Consider the following 26,569-nt stretch of genomic DNA (forward strand, 5'->3'; position numbering starts at 1 on the left):
ACTCGTCGATTATCAGTGAGTTGCTTGCAGTCAACATGTACAAAACGGATAGTTTTTTCATTGGTACATTTCCGTTTTATACCGTTTTGAATACGAGTATAGTTTTGGTGATTTCTAGTCATTCCAGAGAAAGACGCGATAATAGCCCTTTAGTGGAATACACAAAACACGTTGTAATTTTTCGGCTGATCTTCCTGAAATCAACGCTAGATCATCATTATTGTCCTTCCTCATGCATACATGAACATGAATCAGCCTTGCAGACTATACTCGTGATTGGCGCTCAAGCGATGGCGAGTTAACCCGACTATCATCGTTACTGGCGTCCAATGAGTTAATATGACATGAGAACTTTCAAATTCATGTGTTCAATAAATAACAATTTGAATGCATTATATATATATTTATTTTTTATTTTTAAATTTATTTAATTTTATAGTTCTCATTAGTAAGCTGTCTGCCATGGCTTATAGAGGAAGGGCAAAAAATAGCAGCGTGGGAAGGTAGCATACTGTTTTTGATTTTTTTCTTTAACTTACCCATTATTTGGACCTGGTCGCCTGACATTATAGATTATCGATTCCTTTAAAATTCTATGTGACCCTGGCTTTACATCAAATATTTACGTGTTGAAAGCATAATGAATAATGTTTGAGCAGTAATGGTGTAAGTGAATGGTATACAGACGATATTTTATGCTATTTCTTATCAGCCTGCGTACAATTGAAATGTACAGGATGGTAGAGTCATTGCAAATCCACCTCCCCTCAGCAATACACCCACCTCCCCAAGTACCACTATACCACTGTGTTCAGAGGATTTCAGACAAAAAATGCATGCACCCACTTAGCAGGTGCAATGCTGTTATATAACAAAGAGATCCAATAGCAGCTGCCTCTTCCCATGCCAATCATAGGCCCTGTAAATGATTCATTCTGATATAGCACTGGGACCAGGGTGATACCACCAGCTATAAGAAGCCCCTCTCTGTACCCCATTCCTTCTCCAACGTGCTTTTCTGTACAAGGGCGCTGGTGTAGCTATGGCAGTCCCTCTCTACAGAGTCCTAGCCGTCCTGGCTGTGTTGGCCCCTGGTCTATGTTTGGCCGAGGCCTTGCTGCTGCCTGCTGAGAGTGCTTTCAACTCCAGACCTTACGCTTCCATCCTCACCGTGCCGAATGGTGGGCTGTTTGGGAAGTGGACCTGGCCAGAGATGTGTCCCGACGACTTCTTCGCTGTTGGGTTCAGTATCAGGGTAAAGATACAATCTCTTATCATTTCAATTATTTCATTTGTGTGTGACTTAAATGTTGGAGCTCTGGCCTTATTTCCTACTTGCCAATGATGTTGTCAATCGATCGATAGAGTCCTTTCTCAGTACAGTCCACGCTGTTCTTCATACTGTAAACCTGCAGCTCTGACTATTAGCCACAAAAAGAATGCTAAATCAATGGGGCCACACTCCAGTCTGTACAAGCACTGGAACACATACTGAAGCCTACTCCACAGTGCACCCAAAGTAGGTTTCAGCATTTATTTCAGGGCCCACATACATTTTAGCTAACTATACAGAGCTCCAGGTATACAGTATGAATAGAAAGGACTATCCGATCGACAACATCGTTGGTAAGTAAGAAATAGAGTTCAGGTTTACTTTACAACATTCTGAACTTATCCTTTAAGTGGCCACATTTTATTGAATTCAATTTAATCAAAATGTCCTTTGTATTTCTTTAATTCAAGCAAATAAAAACGTTTCATTAGCTTCTGTGACTTGTCCAGCAATAGCTTTTGTAATGTATGACATATGGCTCAATATAGGCCTCCTGCTTGCATAATTGCTTATTATGGGTTGCTGGAATTGGAATATGTCTCAGTATTAGCACCAAGGGTGCAGCTTGTTGAGGGAAAGGCAGACATGATTTCTAAAAGGAATCTTGTGTCCAAAGTGAGTTTGAAAGGGGCTGGATCGGTTGGCTGTGTGCTGAGACAGATTCCTTATCTTTTCCTCAGGTAGAACCTGACCAGTACGTTCTGGACGACACAGCCCTGAACGGAATCCGCCTGATCTGCGCCAAGAACGAGGACAGGAGCTTCCTGTATTCCATCCAGTCTCACATTGGATAGTAAGTGGCCTGGATAGATAACGTAAGGTTATGTATATAACCAAGTTCTATGAATACTGGTGACGCTCAGCGTCAGCTGCACTAACCTCACTTCGTGCACATGCACTGAATAAAAATCCACAATGTACCTTTACATACCAACATCCGTCTCGCCACACCCCTATCCGCTACCTTCATAAGCAGGTGTGTGGTCACCTACTCGCCTCCTTCCCAAACTTTCACCACAAGGCGAGATCAAGGGCCGCAGTGGCGTCCCGACGCTGAGCGTCACCAGTATTCATAGAACTTGGTTATATACATAACCTTACGTTCTATATCATACTGGCTGCCGCTCAGCGTCATCTGCACTACAGGAGTTGAGCGGGAGCCTGAAGCTCGACAAATGTACCCCGCTGAGGCCCCCCACAACCATCAGACCGGAGAGGACCGAGCCCCCCGACCCTCCCTAATGGAGGATACCCTCCCTATTGGAGGATGGGAGGGAGACGGATCCGACCGTGCGAAGAGAAACTCGAGCAACTCAACGCACAGGGTGAGCAGACCGTGGCTTGACCCCACGACTATGCACACGCACAACCCGCATGCCACCAGGGAACGAACGGAAGGAACAAACCTTGTTACTGCCCCCAAAATCACGGGGTCAAGAGCAAACTCAACCCCGTGGCAAGGCCGTAGCAGCGGAGCGCGAAGGAAGACCCAGACCCACTGAAGGGACTGGATCCCCCGGAAAAAGGGGGCCCGGAGAGGTCAATGATGCCAAAGCATCAAGACCTCACCAGGTGGTCACTTAGTGACACCGCCCCCCACATCGCCAGCGTATTCAAGAGCGGGCCCTTCCCCCCACTAGTACGCCGCCTGGCACACTGACCGTGGCAAACTCAGGCAGTCAGCATGGCCGTAACTTGAAGCACTCAAAAGGCTATACTACAGCGGAAGCAGGCAGCGCACCGGGGAGACGACCCCAGAGGGGGTCGATCCCTTAAACCAGGCAGCAGGCGTTTGACCCAAGCCTGGAGCACTGCGGACGAGACAGGCGCCAAAGGGGTCAACTGAAAACAGCACCCTGGCGGAAGGGGCGTATGCTGGCATTGTTGCGCACCATGACAAAGCCTCCACCAAAAAACCCCGACCCAGAGGGGCCGAGGCAGAGAAAGCTGACGATTGGCAGGCGTCATGAACGTGCAGGGGCACACTCAACCGGGTAACCCGGGAGTTGACTCTGCTCCAACAGACCAGGGAATCAACCACCCTCTTGGTACCACATGCAGTGGTTGTTCCTATAACCCCTCAAGAAAAAACTCCAAAACACATCTGCGGATATACACTGGCTACACCGCAGTACAAGTGTTTCAGTTTTCAAAAAAGGGTTATTCCAGGCCTACGGGTCGACGAAACACAACTTCGGACCAGGCCCGGCGGCTCGGGAAGCACACAGGGCTACCAGAGGAGGTCCAAAAGACCACCCCAACAGCCCCCTCTTCGCCATGTGTGAGAGAGGAGCGAAAAGAATGGAGAACCAGCCCCTTCATGATAGTGCAGGTACAACATGTACCCAACAAAGGGTCTCCATAACGCCCAACCCTGTGACACCCGGGCCGACCCGGCATTTTTTCCCCCGAAAAAAGCACAAGTCCCTCAGGGTACCAGAACAGCAGATCTGCGTCCCCGGCGGACAACGGGTTAACTGACCTGGACCAGCGTGACCAGAACCAGTCCCGTGCCCTAACCACGCCGACATCCCCACTCCAAGAGAGGGGGTAGGTACGCATGTCGATCTAAAACATGAAAAGAGGGCGCCACCCAGACGGTCCCATTCGTACCGCGCTCAGTGGCCCACCCCAAGGGCGTGAGACCCCTCTACCTATGTTTTGATCTATTCCGTTAACATCCCCCAGATATGAACGAGAATTTGTCGAGACCTAGTAACAGGCGCTCAGAAGAGAGAACCTCCATCCCAGTTGCCCTATAAAAACGCCGTTTTAATAACGAGCAACCAAGGCGTACCAGCCTCATGCGTGATTCTTATCAGAAACACCCCGAGCCAGCACTATGTACGCGTCGAGACCCAAACACATCAATGGATAGTCTAACTAACAAGACACCAGACATTGTTCCTCCAAGTCGCCTGGGAGAACGACAAGGAGCCGTCGTGCTTCATGTTCTTTCCTCTTTTTATTTAAAAAAGAAAGAAACACAGACTGACATGAATCCCATGTGACGCGGCTGAGGGTAATTTCTTTTTCATTTTTACATCCCGCCACCCTCGCCACAGGGAGGAGACGGGAATCCCCAGAGAGACTTCCCACGCGAGCTGTATAGATTGAAAAGAAATATTGCAACATTGAGCTATGTAACACTTGGGTTAGGGCTCTCCGAGGAGGAGGCACTGAACCAATACACACTCAATAATCGAATTGAATCGAATACACACACAATAGAGCAGAACTCCTTTTTGAAGTTCTACTCACCTTGACAATCTGAGGAGGAGGCTCTGAAACTCTGAGGAGGCTCCCTCACTGGGAAGGAGAGTCCGAACTCACAGAAGGCACTTCTCCCTGAGGAGGAGCTTCGTGAGGAGGAGCTCTGAAACTCCCTGAAACAGATCCATAACATGGAACCTGAACAACTCACGGAAGTCTTACCAATAGAGACGCGCTCAGTGACGTACTCTATGGCGGGGGAATTTCCGCGGTGCACACTCCCAATTTTTCAGGCCGTGGGACCAGGAAACCCCCCCCCCCCCCCCCCTACCCTGTAATGTGCCGAACAGCAACGTGACAGGAACCCTGAAGGACAGGGGGTTTCAACCCCTGACCAATCAGAAAAGGGGAGGAAAGGATTACCAGTTCACCCCTTTACGACCCCTCACCCCTGATACGATGTAATGACAAAGTAGAGCATGACCCAGTCATAGCATGTGTTGTGGAAAATGTGTATATGGAGTGAACTAGTTTAATATAGGTCAACTAGCAGTACTGAAAGACACTAGGGCGACGGTCCGGCTGATGTTCTTAAAACAACTTTAAGATAGACAGATAGACATTTCAGTACATCACATCTTGTGCTTTTAATCTTGTACATCACATCTTGTCCTTTTAATCTTGTGACATCTTGTTCTCTCTTTCACACACACACATCTCACTCAGTCACATACACACACACTCATTTCTCTTTCACACACACACATCTCACTCAGTCACATACACACACACTCATTTTAATCTTGACTCTCTCTTTCACACACACACATATACACACACACATCTCACTCAATCACATCTCTCTTCGATGTTAAATCTATGTTCTTCTTAATGTCTTTATCTCTCTTCGATGTTCTTAATGTTTTTATCTCTCTTCGATGTTAAATCTATGTGTCATCTTAATGTCTTTATCTCTCTTCGATGTTAAATCTATGTGTCATCTTAATGTACGTCATGTCATATCGGATATAATATGTCACGTCATCATATCTGTCATGGGGGGGCAGGGCTGAGAAGGGATTTATCTGACAAGCACAGGGGTTGAGGAGTTAGAGTGTTTTTGTTCAAGCTGTGGTGACCGTCTGCTCGATCCATAGCTCTGCTGTTAAAACTTTCTTTCATTAAACAAATTGCCTGTTGAAATTGGAAATATCATCTCCTGCTGTGTTAACAACCATCAGCCACAACACATGCTACATGAAGCATCTAACAGCTTCACATAGCTCATGTGCTAACCTGCTATCTGAGTTTTACTGAGGAAAAAACACAGAACAGAGAGGGCCCCTTTAAGAGCCCCGGTCCAGACTTACACATGTGCTTCTGTGGGGCAAACCTAACCCAGTTGTAGATCACAACGACACACACAACCCTTCATCACAACAAAAAATGGCAAAAGTACACTCTTACTACAGAGGAACGCCGTTTTTCATAACGAGAGAAGACACAAGTCCTCGATTATGTATTGGCCACAGACCTTGCTAAGCACACATGATAAGTGACCAAACAACCTTTTCTTTAGGAAAAAATAGTTTCTCAAGCGGAAGCACAACCCCAGCAACTTTAAGCTGAGGGTTACATCGTATCCCCACAAACACAGTGACACAATATATTGTAAACAACATGTCTGAGAGGAGGGGGGAAGCCCCAGGGAAACCGGGGGGGGTCACCCCTCCTACTTTACCCTTGATACGACCAGGTTTGAACAGGTACTCCTGTTAATATGTGAACATGCTGTTCATTGTCATCACAGGCTGAGAAAAAGATTAATTCCTCAATCACATGTCACTAAGCATAGCTTCACAGGTTAACTAACCCTCTTAGTTGTGAGTTCACCCACATTACAAACATTACATGAACACACATGTTCCCATCACAACTAACCAGTTCATTTTTACACATGTAAAAAAACAACTGCGATTTACTATGGAGAGAGAAGCTATACCAGTGACAAGACAATTCACACACAACACGCGTCGTATCCTCAATGTATTGCAGCAACACATTTGCTGATGTTTTGGAAACATCGTTATTACAAAACATTTAGAAGGGAAGAAAAGAAGAAGTGTTTAAAGTCCGGTCAGGACTCCTACCTTCACCCTGAGCGCAGGCCGAGAGGACTGCAACACTGGTCAACGGGACACCGAGTCGAACCCAGCATCTCCTGCGTTGGTGACGAGGGTAATGTCCGCTACGCCACCCAGCCGCCGTTCTCCATGTTGACAAAGTCCTCGCTGGCACTGGCACCCGGGTGTAGGGTCGACTAACATCCTCTGTCAAAGATGACGTCGTAGTCAGAGTGTTTAAGGCATGTTATAGTCACAGTAACGTTCAACAGTGTAGCATTAAGCTAACAGCCGTCCGACTGATAGCAACAAGCTAACGTTTACTAGCCTAGTAAACACAACAAGCTAGCGCCGCAGCTAACAGCTGACTGGCTAACACAGTAGGCCACAAACTAGCACGCCAGCTAAGCAGCTATCACCTGAACTGTACACAACGACATAATAAGCCACACTTCAGACAGGCCGCCGCCTGAGTCCCTCCCCATCCTAAGAGGGAAGAGAAAAAGAAATGTCAAACACAGTTTTCAACTGTGATTTACCAGACATACAGCGGAGCCGGCACAATTCCCGTATGGGCTGCAGCCGACTTGAGCATGGAACTCCCGATAACGAAGATCCATGCCCACTTTTCCTCGTGCTTTAGGGTGTACTTCCACATTCATGTGAAAGATGGAGCCTGCACGGGACAGAGAAGCATCCACTCGTCCAGAGAATCCCGGGTTCAACCAGGTCTCGGTCGTGGCCCACTAGGTTGACCATCATGGGTGTCAGACCAAGATCCTCCGTCCGCCGCTTAAGAAGCCGAGCAGAGGACCCCAATCCGGGGCCGGCCTTCATAAAAATTGTCAGCTAACCTCCATAGCGTTTAACAGACAACTAGCGCTCGCAAGCAAAACAGTACTCACCCAGCACGGAAGCAAACCGGCTTCAGTCCAGCTGTATAACCGGAGGTTCAATACCTATCCAGCCGCAGCAAGGAGGACTGCAGTTGGGGAGTATATCAGCGGCGCGAGCCCCTAATACGAAAAAGCCGGTGGAGGTCAGAATGATCATCATGTTCCAGACACTCCAGTGACGAAGAAAATATCGCCGTATTTTCTCGAAAATAGTGAGAGAAAATAAAGATATAATGTCAACGTATCTTCCCGTCTTCTTGTTTTCCTCTCAACTTTCTTCAGCTTAACAACCTCGTCAAGTGATGTATACAACAGGCACTTCCTTGTGGTGAAAGTGAAGAAGGAGGCGAGTAGGTGACCACACACCTGCTTATGAAGGTAGCGGATAGGGGTGTGGCCAGACGGATGTTGGTATGTAAAGGTACATTGTGGATTTTTATTCAGTGCATGTGCACGAAGTGAGATTAGTGCAGATGATGCTGAGCGGCAGCCAGTATGATATAGAACATGTTATACTGCTAAATGGAAATACCATGTTGACAGACACAGACGTTGCATTAGTGACACACTGTTATCAAGTAGTAAAGCAGCAGGCAGCAGTAGTTTGTCCCCCATGCTTTTTCCCCATGGGAGACAGAAAGGCATTGCAAATCGATGGGTGTTGGCTGTTGGGTGAAAACCTTGTATCTCCAAAAAGGGCAGACGTTTTCAGGAATGAAGAAAGATCATCATGTTCAGACTGACAGGCATGTATTTCTCGATGTAACACAAGAGGGGCAGGCAACATACTTTTTCTGCCTGGTCACATGTTGGGTTTTCAGTGGGGTTCTTTGGGCACTAATGTAAAACATGCTTATAAGATAGAGAGTCGTGGGCGGCTACGTGGCGTAGTGGGCAAGGCGCTCGCCACGAATGCGGAGACGCTGGGCTCGCCTGTTCGAGCCCAGCGCTCCACATTGCTTTCAGTTTAGCTGGTCGTTCATACTAATACACATTGGCCGTATTAGGGGGTGGGAAACTGATGGGTGGGGATCGGGCGTTGTGGACAGCGACTCCTACAGGTCGGTTGGTGCGCCTGCGCAGTAGAATCAGGAAGTGTCGGGGGCAGCGTGAGCCTCCCACGCGTTACTCCTCGCCACTGAGAGATCGCGCTGCGCAGGTGAAAAGATGCGACTGCTGTTACCTCAAGTACCGGAGGGGACTTGTGCTATGTATGACTTAGTCCACATTGCAGCCGGCTTGTGGGAGGCAAGAAACAGCGTTCGTGACAGGGGAGGGTTGAATTGGATGATACGAAATTGGGATGGGAGAAAATATATAGAAAAATGGGAGAAAAAGTGGATCAAAATAAATAAGATAGAGAGTCGTGTAAACTTTCAATTCAAGTAAGAATATGAAAATCCCAGAAGTTGGAGATACAAAGTCTTCATCTGTCAAAATGTGGTTAGGATGTTGAAACCTATAAGGTTGTTGAAACATTTTCTTTTTTCAAATCTCCAGTCCATAAATCACTAACCCTGTAATTTCCTGACATTTCTCTTATTTTTGTTCATAAATGGTAAATGGTGCATTTATATAGCGATTTTATCTCAAGCGTTTTACAATTTTGTTCCTCACATTCACCCATTCACTCGTACATTCACACACCAATGGCAGAGGCAACCATGCAAGGTGCCAACCTGCTCATCAGTTAGGGGTTAAGTGTCTAGCTCAAGGACAAATCGACACACTGCCCGAGAGGAGTGGGAATCGAATCTGGAACCTTCTGACTACCAGACGGCCACTCTACCTCCTGAGCCACCGTCGCCCCACCTTATAACACATTCACTACTGATATATTCTTGCATTATGAAGGGAGACGTTTCACACTCCAACCAACCCACACAGAAAGGAATGGCTCATCCGGTGCTCTCAGAGTAGTCTCCAAACAGTCTTTTATACAAGTTTATTTCCTTATATCCGCATGCTCTGGAATTCCACTTTGGACCCGGTCGCTCTCTGAAGTCTGTCCTGAATTCATGTATTATGCTTGTGAAATAACATAACAGTGTCATAACACATTCATCCACAAGTCAGCAGTGTAGTTCAGGGTAGTAGTTATAGCAAGTGTAGAGTCTGCCCATCTGTTTCTCTGGCCACTTAATGTATTCCCACCTATCAGCCTAATTATCATGAAAACACGCTTAGAAAGCAGAGTCATGGTATCATGTACCCACCTCCCTAAGCAGCACACCAGCAACTATGTCTTATGAATGTGCTATGACACTGTTATTTCAAAAGTATATTAAAGGTGCTATAAGTGGTATTTTTTTGTTTCTGTTAAATAGCTCTACATTCCGACTGCCATCACTGATATATTAGATATTAGAGATCTAGAGTGTCTGGTCAGTAACATGGGTCTCCCTGTCCCTCCACTTTGCAGTAAACAGAAAATACATGTTCTGGTATCCCTTCCCACTTTATCCAATCAGGAGAGAGAACCCTAGATATATATATTTTTTTAACTTATTTCAAGAAATCTTGCAGAGTATTTTACTTGTTTCAAGCACATATTTGTTTTTATTTCTTATTTTTGTCAGACCATTTTTGCTGTGTGGAGTTCTCTCTTCTGATTGGATAAAGTGAGAACGGGATGCCAGATGTTTTCCCCTGTTGGCTGTTTGTTTACTGCAGACCAATGTTACTGACCAAACACTCTAGATCTGTGATGGCTGTTTACTGCAGAGCGTACATCCAGTTAATGTAAATGGTCTCTTCATTCCCGTCACGCCGCTCGCCTCTCCCAGCTACGGCGACTGGACCGAGCCTCAGTATTGCCCCAAGGGTGTGCTCACGTCCTTCCAGCTGCGCGTGGAGCCTGAACAGGGCCTGTTTCGGGATGACACGTCCGCCAATAACATCAGGTTCCGCTGCAGCAGCAACCCCACGCTGGAGGGACACGGCAGCGACTGGGGGGATTACGGCCACTGGAGCCAAGAATGCCACGGGGGAATCTGCGGCATCAAGACCAAGATGGAGGAGTTCCAGTCTGGGCTGGATGACTCGACCCTAAACGACGTGCTCTTCCATTGCTGCTCCACCGTTGCGCCAAAGCAGGTGAGACCAGGAGTAGGGTCGAGCTGCAGCCTCGGAGCCTCGGTCCAGATTGGAACTTCCGCCCTGCCACAGGATTATTACTCCTGTGACAGGGCAATGCGCTGATTGGCGGAAAGTACGGAAGTATCTCGAAGTACGTCTGACGTATCTCGAATTACGTCTGACGTTTCTCTACGTTAGCGAACGTTAAACGTTGTATTCATACTGTACCTCTTACTGTACATTGGAGGGGGTTGGGTTACAACACAGGAGCAGAGTATAAACAACAGTACAGGAATGAGAAACAGTACTAACAGCGAGGCGTGTTATTATTAGAGTTAATAATATTGTATATTGTTTACACTGCCTTTTTATTCTATTTTTACTTCTCCACTGTACTATAATTATGTGACCTGTACCTCTATGTCTTCTACTACCTGTACCTCCCCTCCCCCCGGCCCTCCCCATGCTGCTGAATTTATATTATTTTATGAATACAACGTTTAACGTTCGCTAACGTAGAGAAACGTCAGACGTAATTCGAGATACGTCAGACGTACTTCGAGATACTTCCGTACTTTCCGCCAATCAGCGCATTGCCCTGTCACAGGAGTAATAATCCTGTGGCAGGGCGGAAGTTCCAATCTGGACCGAGGCTCCGAGTCTGCAGCTGGACCCTATTGGAGACCAGAGGGTTGGAGTGACTGACATGCCTGGCAATGTAGGGGTGATTGATTGTGTATACCGCCACCTAGAGGTGCAACATGTGTAGGGGTGATTGATTGTGTATACCGCCACCTAGAGGCTCTGACTTATTCTGTAACGAGGTTACTGATCGCCATCACGTTTTCCACCAAGTGGCAGTAATGTGGAAAATCTCTCTCTCTCTCTCTCTCTCTCTCTCTCTCTCTCTCTCTCTCTCTCTCTCTCTCTCTCTCTCTCTCTCTCTCTCTCTCTCTCTCCTCTATCTCTTTCTCACACACACTCTCTCTCCATACTGTATTTTGTTGCCTATACACAAGGCTCTGTTGCCTATACTCAACCTATACTGTATGAACTCTGAACTCTGTTGCCTATACTCAACCTATAATGTATGAACTCTGATCACTGCCTATACTCAACCTATAACGTATGAACTCTGATCACTGTTGCCTATACTCAAACCAGATACATATCTACTGCCTACAACTGTACTCATATCTACCTTCATTATACCACTATATCCAATCTATAGTCTATCCATATGTAGCAGGGTGGATTATCCCTGCTTCGTGGGAACGGTTGCTGGCAGTCACAAGGTAGCTGGACACAGTAGAGCTCCGTCTGACTGCACCCTCGTCTTTGGGCCTGGAGCGTCGACTGGAGGCTGGTAGTGTGAGTGGATGGGGCCCGGGATTTACCAACCTGGTCTGGTACTCTGGTCTTCCTCCCCTGCAGCAGGGCGGTTAGCAGTACTCCCCAACACGCTCCCACTTCCCCCAATTGTTCCTTAAACCCTCCCACACCTAGTGACTGAATTGTAAATGAATTACAATGAAAAGGGAAAGGTGGAATAGGAAGGGGTTAATTATGTTAACGTTACCCACACCAAAAGAGTTGTTAAACGGCTCATGGATAGACACGCACACAGAGCTCCCATCTAATTCTTTAATGTTATTTATACTGGTCAGTTACAATGATTTAATACTAGTGACCAAATGGACTGAAGTCCCACTATAGTTCTGTTGGTAACTCCATACCTCATAAACATGTATATTATACACCCACCTCTGGGTTAATATCAGGGATAATATACTTCAATGTGTTTGACTCATCGCCCACGTCTGGGTCTTCACCCTGTATAATACCTCCAAAAGGCTTTAATTATACGGCAGGAATAATACCTCTCTAGGCTTTATTTATAATGCACCCGGTCTGTAACTTCCCCACAGGGAAAGGGTTAACTAGATGGGAAAATATTATTAAAGAACAAACCCGTTATCACACTCAAAGAAAATGAAAAGAAATCAAAAGGTGGGCCCACAAATACCTTACAAAAGCCCTATGCTAATGCCGGCATGTATTGTTAATGGGATACCCCTGGAACTGTGGTTAGCAACGTTAGCTTCGCCCGCGGGCCGCACCACACTGTGTACTGTGTAATAGCTCCGGAGCGTAGATGCTCAATTGTACTCAACCAACATGGCGGCCTCACCGTCGTCCGGAAGGCAAGATGGCGTTGAACGCTCTCGGCGAGGGTACTAGCAGGCGGAGCTGGAGCAGAGAGGCAGTGTTGAGCTGAGAGCGTGTGCTGGGTGATGGCGACCTCTGTTGGTCGGGACGAACTCCCGTGTGTTGCAGGCAGCCAGGTGTAGATCTGGTTGTAGGCAGCCGGAGCAGACTGGTTGTAGGCAGCCGGAGCAGACTGGTTGTAGGCAACTGGTTTGGTCCACGCGCGTATCTAAGCTCGCCCTCACTAACACTGCAGCTACACTCTGGGTCCCAAACAGCCCACCTGTTACACGATTATACTGTGGTGCAACGTGGCTGGCTATACCACCGGTCTCTTCAGCGCCGCGCGCCCGGTAGTCAGACGGAACGGTTAAAAGCATACTACTATACCGCACACAGTAACTACTATAACCCGATAACCAGGGGTGCACCGATATATCGGTCGGGTATCGGTATCGGCCGATAAGTGCCTTGTTGACTGCTATCGGCCTATCGGCCGATAAGCTCAAATGTGCCGATAGCAGTCGCCGATAAATAACCATCAATTTGTGTAGCGTCAAAAGGCAAAAAAAAAAAGTTCACTCGCGACCTACCTGCACAACGCCCGCTGTCCCCCACACACACACACACAAGCTACTGCATCAAAGTTACTACTTATGATTAACAAGGCATTCGTTTTGTGGCATTAACGTTATATAGTTAGTGTTACACGGACAATAACATCAACATATTATTATTACCCATAGCAGCAAGGCATTACTCCGAGTCCGTTCATAGCTCAGTTCCATTCCGTTGCTCATTCCGTACCCAACTACCCCCACACACACGCTACTGCATCAAAGTTACTACTAAATATTCAACATTCTCTTTTGAGACTCCGCTTCAGACTCTTATCATTTGGCACTAAAAGCGAAACATTGTCACCGATATGGCTGTCCGCAACATGTCATTAATTGTGTACGCGAGGTGGTCGCTCAGTGACGACGCTAACATGAGCTAGCAATGCATGAGCTACCGGGAGGCAGAAGACTAACGTTACTGGTGAAAATGTGGACTTGCTGTACTTTGCTTGCAGGTCTGCAGCCATTATTGCTGGATTATGAATAGCCCCAACTTTAGCCAACGTAACGTTATGGCTAAACCTTTAACATTAGTTAACGCTAGCTTTCGGTTAGCTGTTCAATGCTAATAACACAACCAAGCGAACCCATCAGAGCTCCCCATCAACACCGCTCTGTCGGGAGGATGGCATTTAAGAAAGTATCTGCTGTTAAAATGACACAAACATTCGTTTTGTGGCATTAACGTTATATAGTTAGTTACACGTTCAATTACATCAGCATAGTATTTACCCGAAGATAGCAAGCAAGCCGTTCATAGCTCGGTTCCATTCCGTACCCAACTACCCATTCTGCAATCTGTTAATAAAGTTTTCAACCAGACAAATGTATAGAAAGGCTTTGTTTTATTATAACATTTGTTGCAGTAAAATCATTGTGTCTCGTTTGGCCATCCTGTGGAGCGCGCTGGTCGGCGGGCACTGCCGGGCAGCTAACGTATTAGCTTGTTGTGGTTCTGAGTTTGACTCGCATTCTCGCGAGCAGATCAATGGCGGCATGCCCCGAAGTAGAAAATGAATAAACGCTTGCCGATTGGTGGTAAGAACAGCAGGAGGTGGGTGCTAGCGGTGTGGCGTAATTGGCAGAATCGACTGTCAATCAAAATGGTTCCATTGCATTGGTTGAAAGCTCTGGTTGAGAGAATAGTATCCCGCTGCAGGCCGCCAGAATGGTTCCATTGCATTGGTTGAAAGCTCTGGTTGAGAAAATAGTATCCCTCTGCAGGCCGCCAGACGATACTGGGAGAGGGACAGTGATACCATAAACATATTTCTTGATGTTTCCTTTTTTTAAGTAAGTAAAGAGGCCTACAAATACAAACATACACATACAAATATACAGTAGTTTCATTAAGAAAATAAAAAAAATAAAAAAATAAATATATAAAAAAAAAACATTAAAAAGAATTACAAATACTTATTTTTTGCCACAAGTATCGGTATCGGTATCGGTATCGGCCGATTGTGTTAGTTGAACAATCGGTATCGGTATCGGTGGCCAATTTTCAGATCGGTGCACCCCTACCGATAACGTTAGACGTTAGTCTCGTTAGCTCCAGACTCCCTGACTCACGCACTATCACGGATACTCCTATGATAACCCATCGCTCGCTCCGGCGGGGCTCTCTGGGGGTTCTTTAACGGGGCTATTCCAAAGCACCTCCCGTCGCAGCTGCGACCGTTCACAGCAACATCCCAAGCAGAAGAGGCTCTCCTTCCCTCTTCCGTCCCCATTTACTTGCTCCGCCGGCTCTCTGGTATGCTCTCTGCCTGCCACCGCCCCCTGCTGGTCGCCCACTAGCCACACAGGGCTAGTGGGTGAGTGAATATGTGAGTGAATATGGTCCAGCGATACTGTTCATAATCCATGTTCCAGCGAGTAGAACAAAGAGGAGCCTGCGTCATTGTTCGAGGGAATATTAATGGAAACTAATTAGAATGTCTTGGTGCACGAAGGGGAGATAAAAGGCAAGTCAGCACATCTGAATAGTCATTTTTCAGGTTGCTACACATATAACACTATGATAGCACAATAACACTGTACACACTGTAAATAAATGTCTAAATCTACACACACACATCATGTGCACATACACTCACACACACAAATCCATGTAAACACGTACCGGTACATGTACTAGGCAGACACAGCTTCTGAGACAGGTCATAAAACAGTGCTAAGAGGGGAGGGTGAGAGGTTCAAGTGCTGCACCTCTAACCTCTCTGGAGGGGGGATGAATATCAGTTTTTCTTCCACACACATACACAGTCTCACACACACACACACAGTCTCACACACACACACACACACACACACACACACACACACACACACACACACACACACACACACACACACACACACACACACACACACACACACACACATACACACACACACACACACACACACACACACACACACACACACACACACACACACACACACACATTTAGAATATTTTATTTATGTCCACATAAAGACAAGGTTTAAAGGACACAAATATTAACAGTGCACTTGTACATTGTGGGATTATTCCGATACAATCGTTCCACAGTGGCAATCAAAGACTCACACGGATGATGAACCTGACAATCAACACACAGCTCATGGGTACAGATAGCAGCGTCTTCTCCAAATTGCCCGGCTGCCAATAATTGCTGACACTGAGCAATATTTAGCTAATTGTTTGGCTCTTCTCTTCGGAAGACCGGCCAACTGAAGGCCTCTAACACCCAATTTATGGACATGACCCAGGCTTCCAAATATGAAGACTAAAAGTTTACAGTTGTAGCCGAGTTGTGATATGGTATGGTCTAACAGTTGATATTTTAACATTTTGGTTGTAAATGCTTCCTCTAGACCAGGGGTAGGCAACCCTAGGCATGCGTGCCTGCATAGGCACGCGGGGGCATTTGCATAGGCACAGGGGGCAGCACTAAATTTTTTTTTTTTTTTTTTTTTTTTTTTTGCTTTGAAATATTATAGTGAACTATTTTGCACTGTTGTCGCATTTATCTTGTTGAAATCCTCCCACAGGTTCTTTTTACTTCCACATATTTAATTGAGACCCTTTATTTGTTTATTATTTCAATTTAGCTGGAAATACATTGCTACATCATTCAGTAACATTTGCAGAGCCTTATAACAAAAACATTATTACGGTCACCATTGTGACCAGTGGGATTAATCAACAAATTGTATTATTTATTTTTCTATTTCATTGAACATTGCACATGTTAAAAGCCATTTTTTTACTCAAAATGTGAGTATTACCAAGTCAACTTGTGTTCTTAAAACAATGACAATAAACATAGTTTTATTAGGTTGAAATAATGTGGTTGTGTACTTATTTTTCTGTTAACTTATTATGGATTGAAAACTGAAAACCTTAATGCACAGTAACTGAACTCAATATTTTTAAGTTCTGGTAACTAATAATTTTTTTTTTACAGTGTAGTCTTGCGATCAATCAAAACTTATTTACACGATATACCTCACATTCACCCTCCATTCACATCCTGGTGTTCTCCTGGTGTTCTCCATTAGGCCTGTAGGTGGAGCTATGACAGCACACGTACAGTACACACACCGATGGTGTGTGATGTGTCCAAAAATGAATGGGCAAATGTGAGTGAAATGGTCGCACTGTATGCAGCTGTTTGTCTGCATTGCATTCCCCCCCCCCCCAACTCAGATTTAGGGTTGATACAACCATCATAATAATATTGTTAATAATAACAATAACAATAATGATGTAATAATGTAAAAATTATCATTAAAAAGACCTGATTATGAGAAAAAAAATTACGATGCATGGAATATTGTTGAGGCACACTAGTTACAACTATATTTCAAACAGGCACTCCATGTCAAAAAGGTTGCTGACCCCTGCTCTAGACTGTAGTCAAACGTGCAACCAACTTCTAGGATGAGAACCTCTCTGTTATTCTCATTAACAATAACAACATCGGGGTGTTTGCTGAAATGTCAGAGAACAGTGAATTGTCCCTACACAGATTGAGCATAATGGCTTCACACTGGTGTGTTTATACAGCTTATATGTTGCAGGTGACCCGAGTGTGGAACTGACACTGTCTGCAATCAGGTTCACGATCCTATCATGCCTACAAATGTAGAGCCCTTTGTATGCATGACAGCCATTGAGTATGTGAGACATGGTTTCTGTTGTCTGTTCGTGACCATGGTGTAATACTTGTATGCACTGTGGGCTATGACTGCCAGGGAACCAGATGGAAAGGTTGAGCATTGATGGTAAAACCTGTAGCCTAGCTTTTAAAGTAAAAATGATGATGCTCTCATCAATAGCTACATTTTTAAAAACTGCGTGCGAGACAGAGTGGTCAGCGGCAGGGAGACAAGCAAGCTTCCCTTGCAGTTTAAGCTCAGTCCAGTGTTGACGTTGGCGTTGTTGTTGTGCCGACATGAGATGGCCACGGGCATTGGTAAGTGGCAGTTCATGCCACGTTCCACAGATGTCAATGGTGGCCTTCACAGAGATGGTAGGGTCAGAGATGATCTCCTCAGAAACGTTAACAGCGTCTGAGTCCGGCCCCACCCACTCCAGGGTCACGTTGGACCAGCCGCATAGGTCATTCAGGTCTGGCCAGTCAGACCACACCCCGAATCCGGGGGCGCGGCTGTCCAGCTTTCCACTAGCTTTCTTCTTGTAACCCAGGAAGTTTGGATCCGACCCACACGCCAGGGGGACCTTGCGTCTCTGCAGGTCTAAGAACAGAGAGGCTCTGGCTCTGCTCTGACGTGCTGGTCGTCACTGTTCAGCATGTTGAGAAGATGACTGAGTCTCGTGGCAATGTACGTCCATTCAAAGTTGGGAACACCCAGGCCGCCCCTCCGCATGGTATGGAATATGATGTCCCGTGTTGAGTGAGTGTTCAGTCCAGTCCATTGTCTCACCATCTGTACGGTTTTATTGTTCATCTCACAGAGAAATTTGCGAGGAATATGTACATTTGAGAATAGGTGCTGAACTTTGACCAGGGCTATTTGTCTGACTGCTTCAAGCTTCATGATGAGTGGCAGGGGCGATGAATCAATTAAATCTAATCTGGTTGAGTAATCAGAGATAATTTCACTCACTTGTTGTTCCCATTCACCTGCCACATTAAATTTATGACCCAGATAGGTATATGTTTCATGACGTGCATAGACTCTCAGTGGCTTGTTATCAACTCTAAATGTTGGAATTATATCTGATTTTGCTCGGTACCAGCGGTTTCCCCCGCTCCGCCTCTCATAGAATACAGCACATTTTGCATATTTGACCTCTAATCCAGACCACTCTAGGAAGGAGTCGGTTCTGGAGAGCATGGTGTTTATGACAGCCTCCTGTCTGGAGGCTATTATTACATCGTCTGCATACCCCTGGACGGGGTTAGGGGAAATTACATTAGGGGGAGCGCAACTACAAAGCCATTTTAACCATGAGTTGATAGCGAGTACAAAGTTGACTGCACTCCATGGACAGCCTGTCTTTATACCTACTTGGAGTGGACACACACACACACACACACACACACACACACACACACACACACACACACACATACACACACACACACACACACACACACGTACGCACACACGTACACACGTACACACACACACACACACACACACACACACACACACACACACACACACACACACACACACACACACACACACACACACACACACTACTCTGTTTACATTTATCTATATCTGTGTATATATATCCATACCTACTGTTATTAAATAAATGACTGGCAGTGGCTAGCATGGTTTATTACCATAGTTTCCACATATTCACATATGCTACTACTGCTACTACTTTACTGCTACTTTGCACTCTGGTCAGATGCCAACTTAATTTAGTTGTACTCTGTACTTGTACTTGTGCAATGACAATACATTTGATCTAATCTAATCTAATCTAATCTAATCTAATCAAAATTAAAATAAAAAGGTAGACAGGGAGTGCACACTCTAACCTAAATTTTGTTGGTTGTAAAGTTAATTTTTTTTTATATCACACGCCAACATTTTGGGAAATTAGCTTATCGTCTTCTCCAGAGAGAGACAAGAAGATAGATACCAGTTTTCTCTCTGTGCGTTCAGTAGAAAGCTATCTGGCTGCACGTCAGCCTAGCTTAGCACAATGAATGGAAGTGGACATGGCTGGTTAGCCTAGGCATTGTCCAACTAACACCTCTCCCGAAGGCTAACCGGCCATGTCCGCTTCCATTCATTGTGCTAAGCTAGGCTAACATGCAGCCAGATAGCATACTGAACGCACAGAGAGGAAACTGGTATCTATCTTAATTGTCTCTCTCTGGAGAAGACGGTCCCCAAATGTTGGGGTGTTCCTTTAAGGGTACAGAAAGGGGTTCTGGGTGCTTGTGAATATAATGTCTTTACAGTGAAATTACATCTCTATAACCGTGTTTGCTATGTATTAATTAATACATGTTACATTATGTTTTCATTTACAGTGATCAGCTGAGACATGTCATTGGCATGATCATCAACAACACATGTCTGACCGTGACCAATGAGCATGCTGTTCCAACGACACTTGCCTGGCCAGTGACCAATGAGCACGCTCTGTTCCAATGACACATGCTTGACCAGTGACCAATGAGCACTCTCTGTTCCAATGACACATGCCTGACCATGTGACCAATGAGCACGCTCTGGTCCAGTCAGAGCTCAGAACCTACAAGTTCAACACCTACTGTAATAAAACATCGATCTGGATTGTCATAATTGTCAGAGCATCAAGTCGTTATTATAATTTTTTTTACAATTCCCTGTTTGTGAAGGAAAAAACGAATATTGATGAATAATCAAATATTAATTTCAGGGTCAACAACAAGTTTATTTTCGAATAGGCCTTGTGACATTTATGTTGAACATGATGGAAACGGCACGGAAGATGGACATTTATCAAACAAGAAAAACATGACGGCTTGCGCATAAACGTTCTCTTTTTCCATCTAAACGGTTCACTAAAATATGTTTCTGACACAATTTTATGAACTATGAGAAAAAAATTGAGAAATACGACATGCATTCATATTTGATCTGCAACGCCTAGTTCAGGGGTCGGCAACCTGCGGCTCCTGAGCCGCATGCGGCTCCCTGGCCCCAAAAAATAAAATAATATATTATATATATATTTTACCCTTTTTTTTTTTTTTTTTTTTTTTCTTGTTTTGGAGATCGATGTCATACTGTGACACTGAAATGAAAAAATATTTCATCAACTAAAATATTTAGTCAACAAAAATATTTCATCAACTAAAATATACAGTATGTCACACCCCGCACCTCTCCCTGCCGTCTGCAAGTGGCTAATCTTGAGTTTCCGACCCCCCAGTAAGCTAACCATGGATAAATCCAAAAAAAGGAAAGTCTGAGGAAAATAGAGGGTTTAATTCAGCGTGGACAGATTAATTTGCTTTCACGACTAACGATGCAGGCTTACCTGTATGCCTGATATGTGGTGCGAAATTTGCGAACAACGAAAAATTTACTTTTTATTTTATAGATTTTCCACAAATAAGGGACGGACTCAAATAGAGCTGCATAGTTCAGGGTTTTATTTCAAAGTAGGTCTACAGATGCCAGTGTTTTTTCTCCTTTTCTGTGTTTTATTTCAAAGTAGGTCTACACATGGTAGTCTTTTTTCAAAGTGGACTACTTTTTATTTTATAAATGTTCCACAAATAAGGGAAGGACTCAAATATACCTGAATAGTTCAGGGTTTTATTTCAAAGTCGGTCTACAGACACCAGTGTTTTGTCTCCTCTTCTGTGTTTTATTTAAAAATAGGTCTACACAGCCAGTATTTGTTCTCCTCTTCATAAGAGTTTGAGGTTTTCCTTTGTTATAACAGGTAAAAACAGCAATAAAAAGTCAAACATTTTCTTTTTGCTGCTTTATAATTCCATTAATGCAACAAACTGTGTGCTATAAGTATAAAGTATAATAAATCGCAAATTACTTTGGGTATGCAATTGTCAGGCGTTTTATGCTAAATGTGGGGTATGCTTGGGGATATATAAAACGTTATACACTGTGTTATCTTCATTTTAAGGGTAAATAGGTTGAGCATTTTATTTAGTGGGAGGGGGGAAAAGTGGCTCTTTTGATAGTAAAGGTTGCTGACCCCTGGCCTAGTTCAACGGTTTATTGAATTTCCTGAGCCAGGCGCGCCGCTTCGGCCAGATGTGTTTGCAAAAAGTTTAAATCAAGTTCACTTTATGCTAATGAAGTCCGGCGATCGTGCCGCACCAACCGTCACCAACCGCCTCCCAACTCGCCGTGCCGCTTCCAGCGTGTACCACGCGTCTCCTGCTCCACACGTCTCCTGCTCCACATAGAAAACGATTGAACACGGCACTGCAGGACCTCGCTGCTCGCGCGGGAAGTGTCCCTTTATAGGCCATAAGGTGAAGGCTGTATCGTTTCATCCCGTTCCCACCTCGGCGGACTACACAATTTTCACTCTGGGTGAAAGATATATTGGTGTAGATTTAGAAATAAAAAGTTCTCCATTTAGAATCTACCCGGTTTTGCGCAATCATAATTTTAAAGTCGGGACTAGATCTTTCCTTGCGGACGGATACTTGGTCACTGCATAGTTTTATTTGACGTATCGAGTTCTTCTGTCACGTATCTTGCTTGTCACTCCATTCTGATTGACAAGCTAAAAGCAATTGGTTTTGATAGTTCACCAGTGAGCTGGATGCAATCCTACCTGGAGGGGAGAGAACAGATGGTGGAGGTACACTGTACACTATCCCCCCCTCCCACTGAGCTGTGGTGTTCCACAAGGAAGCATACTAGGACCGTTACTGTTCCTAATTTATGCAAATGACATGTCATCAGCTTGTGACTGCAACTTGTTCCTGTTCGTGGACGACTCAGCCCTGCTGGTCTCTGACAGGGACAAGTTACAGGTTTAAAATGCCCTCAGCTCTGAACTCGGCAGAATCTGCACCTGGCTCGCTGATAAAAACTATCATTACACCTGGGTTTGATTGATTGATTGAAAATGTTATGAACAGATTGCAGAATGGGTACAATACAGTACAGCTCAATACACACAATTGTTAAGGGGATGCAGACCAAAGAAAGACTTTTGTCTTGTTTACATCAGGGTCCCCTATTTTCAATTCATCATAATATAATGACATACATGACATACAGATAGACAGTACTGCTACATCTAGACATTTATGACATACCAGATCTACAAATACAGTACCCACCCACCCACCTAACCCCCTCCAATGTACAGTTTCTTCCCCCTCGAATGTATATATTTTCTTTTATGATCTCTGTCTCTTAAACAGTACTGTATAATTGTATATCATAAATGTCTGGATGTAACAGTACTGTTTATCTGTATGTCGTGTATGTCATAAATGTCATAATGAATTGAAAATGGGGGACCCTGATGTAAACAAGAAGAAAGTCTTTCTCTGGTCTGCATCCCCTTAAAGGAAAACTCCAACATTTTGGGAAATTAGCTTATTTGCCATCTACCCTGGAGTTAGACAAGAAGATACATACCTTTTTCTTCTCTGTACATGCAGTAGGAGTAGGAAGACGTTGGGAACTAGGCTAATGGAGGAACCTACTTCCAGTGACTAATGCTAAGCTAGGCTAACGGTGCACATCTTCCTACTCCTACTGCATGCACAGAGAAGAAAAAGGTATGTATCTTAACACTCCAACATTTTGGGAACCCTGGAGTTAGACAAGAAGATGCATACCGTTTTCTTCTCTGTGCATTCAGTAGGAGTAGGAAGACGTTGGGAACTAGGCTAATGGAGGAACCTACTTCCAGTGACTGACGCTAAGCTAGGCTAACAGTGCGTGTCTTCCTACTCCTACTGCATGCACAGAGAAGAAAAAAGGTATGTATCTTCTTGTCTAACTCCAGGGTAGATGGCAAATAAGCTAATTTCCCAAAATGTTGGAGTTTTCCTTTAACAATTGTGTGTATTGAGCCGTATTGTACCCATTCTGCAAATCTTCAATCAATCAATCAATCAATCAATTTAAATGTATGGTTAATAACACGTACGTTGTGGTCCGTTTCTCAGCTGTATCTAATGGCTTGCCTATAGCAAGTAGCGTATATGCATATAACATTGTTTAGAAACGTATGTGTTATAATGTGTTTTTTGTCCATTTTCGTCGAGATGTACTCCGTGGATGACATGCTAATGTCACGTTACTGTTTACACAAATTTATTGTGGTCTGTACAAAGAGAGCTGCTATAGGGAGGTGTAGTGGTTACGTCATTTAAATGTTTTCGTGTTCCACCACCAACGCAATGTATTTCCCCATTGCCCATTTCTAAATCGTCTCGTTTAAAACAAATAAAGCATGGACATTTGCATGGTGTACCTTTCTGTGCGTATTCATCCACAATCTATAGCTCAACATGAAAATATTCTCAATTAATCGTAAAGGTAGCAAAATAACAACGTTTATGTTTTCGTTCACTGAGGAACTACACTCACTTTGCCGCTGCTGACTGACGTCACCACAGCGTAGACTCCTGGCTTTAGTCGCAGACCTAGGATCAGCTTTCCCTTACATTCCATAAGCTTAACAATTCGTACAATGGGAAAATAACTGACCCTGAATCTGTGGCTAGTATCTGTTTCACCCAACACTAGTGCTCCGGTGATCATGACCATTTATCTCTAAAGCTAACCACTATTTTAAAAAGCCACAACCACATATTTGTATTTATAATTTAAATCGTATAACGTTATTTCGCTGCATATTAAATCACTGTAAATACTAATGTAAATCATTTTTACGTAACGTTAGTAGCTTGCTAGCCGGCATGATGCGTGCAGTGCTTTGCCCCAGAGTGTAACCACAGGTTACACATTTTACTCGTTCCCGAAACTCCTCTACATGCCCCGATGTAAAATGGTTCATGACACTAGACGTTTGCTAACGTCTAGCACGTTTAGCGAGGTAACGTTAACGTTATCTAGCTAAGTAGCTTTGTATCAGCTGGCCGTGACGTGGATTAGGCGACAGCACTGAACAATAGGCTGCCTACGGAAGTAGTAGTAGTACTGGTAAGTGTAGTTTTTTATTTTTATTTTTACAACTAATTAAAAACCTTAAAACTACCTTTATTTCAACAAAAAATGCTTAAACAATAATGTTAGTGAAGGGAACTCATTTTGTGCAAAAATGGAAGCTTGTCAATTTCCATGCGGCAGAAATGTTACAATAGCCGATAATCCATTTTCACAATGATGAATCCCTATACGGGTGGAACAACCAGTGACGTCACGTCAGACTACACCTCTCTATTGGTCGAGCGCAACATACGTGACAGAACTCGATACGTCAAATAAAACTATGCAGTGACCAAGTATCCGTTTGCGAGGAAAGATCTAGTCCTGACTTTAAAATTATGATTGCACAAAACCGGGTAGATTCTAAATGGAGAACTTTTTATTCCTAAATCTACACCAATAGACCTTTCACCCAGAGAGAAAATTGAGTAGTCCCCCGAGGTGGGAACGAGAATCGTTTTCTAGCCACTTCTCAGGCTTCACCTTATGGCCTATTACTGTAGTTCATCCCAGCAACTCTCTTCACCCTTTATCAGCAAGAGTGCAGCATGTCTTCCTACCCCATCTAAAGGAACCAATAAGCTCACAGCAAAGTCATAATAAACATGAGCACAAAATGGATCCCGCTGACAGGCATTTTGTCCTCCTGGAACCAAGGTAATTAAGGAATTACTAGAGAGGAAGGGTATTAATTAATTTACAGTTTAGGGCCTGACGGAGGTTGATAAGGCAGCAATTGGCACACACTGAGGTAATTGTGTTAATTAATCGGTGAGTGGTTAATCTGCAAATACTGTGTGTCTGTAGGAGGGGAAGGGGGCTGGGAGACTTTATCAAACGTTGCAGTATTGCTTTTCAGAAGATAACGTGAGTCAAGCCTGCAATTAAGTTCTTAAATTCACAGCTATGGCGTGTGCCTCTCTGTTATGTTAATAATGGACCCCATATCTTAAGTTCAAAGAATACTTACTTGAGTTTACTCACTACTAAGTGCACTTGTTGGCATGCTTGGAGAATGGATATGGAAATATTAGTTAGGGTGCTGTTTTATGATGTACAATAATGGAGTAATTTCACTTACTTCCCAGGAAAACACTGAGTCTACACTGTATAGTCCTCATAGTAGTTATAGTCATACTGTACACAGTACATACATACATCATACAGTACATGCTGTAGGCCAACATACTGTAGCAAGTTATGCTGAGTGGGATAGCCACTAGATGGCAGTGTTATACTAGAAGTGGCTGCTGATTTCAACAGATAAAATAACTTACCAGGACAGGATTCATGAGAGTGCAATGAATTGCAGATCAATCCGCCAAAACGACACCTGGTTTGGCATCTTGTGACTCAAATTAATGCACCTTAATAGCCCTCTAGGTGAGCGCATAATGGTCGTGTTGAATCAACCTCCGCCTAACATCATTATTGCATGCTTTACAGAGAACATTTTAAAACACGGGGACCTTCAACATGCACTATGTGCTGCCCTCAGCATTTTTTCCACAATTACCCCACGGGTCCCGGTGGTGAGACCCGACGGCCCAACCTTAGAGGCTAACACATCCTGGGACTTCTGACCAGCTTTGTGGTTCACCCTCATCCCAAGTCTAATCTAAGAGCTATTAATGGCCTCCATTATGGAAAGAATGGAGGATGATGTGGTTTTGGTGGCAAAGCCCTGCCTTTAATGACCTTCCTTCCCCATGGGTTCACGGCTCATGACTTATAGATTGCCTGTGTTGGCTCAACTGTAAATATATTCTTTGCCATGAACACCATAGGGTTATTATCATGAGGTGCTAACATGGCTTTTTATGTGAAACGTTGAGGTATGAAGGGCATTTTGAGGCAAAATGATATAGTTTATAATGTTTCTGTTGTGACTCCCACCTCGTCCCAACTCATTGAGTCTAATCGGACGCGATTGGGAGCAGCTGGGGCGCACGT

The 26,569-nt window shown here is 44.5% G+C and overlaps 1 protein-coding gene across 1 annotated transcript; it reads left to right on the forward strand.

Moving 5' to 3' along the window:
* Window positions 1-1,042: 1,042 nt before the first annotated feature.
* On the forward strand, window positions 1,043-11,451 carry LOC311246471 (vitelline membrane outer layer protein 1 homolog; the record flags this gene model as incomplete). Its single annotated transcript, XM_084336625.1, has 4 exons — window positions 1,043-1,255; window positions 2,014-2,126; window positions 10,352-10,661; window positions 11,443-11,451. 4 exons carry the CDS (start codon window positions 1,043-1,045, stop codon window positions 11,449-11,451), a joined length of 645 nt encoding a protein of 214 aa, XP_084192751.1.
* Between the last annotated feature and the right edge of the window lie 15,118 nt (window positions 11,452-26,569).

This window comes from Notolepis coatsorum (assembly GCF_963971535.1).
Source record: "Notolepis coatsorum genome assembly, chromosome: 19".
NCBI classification, from domain to species: Eukaryota; Metazoa; Chordata; class Actinopteri; order Aulopiformes; family Paralepididae; genus Notolepis; species Notolepis coatsorum.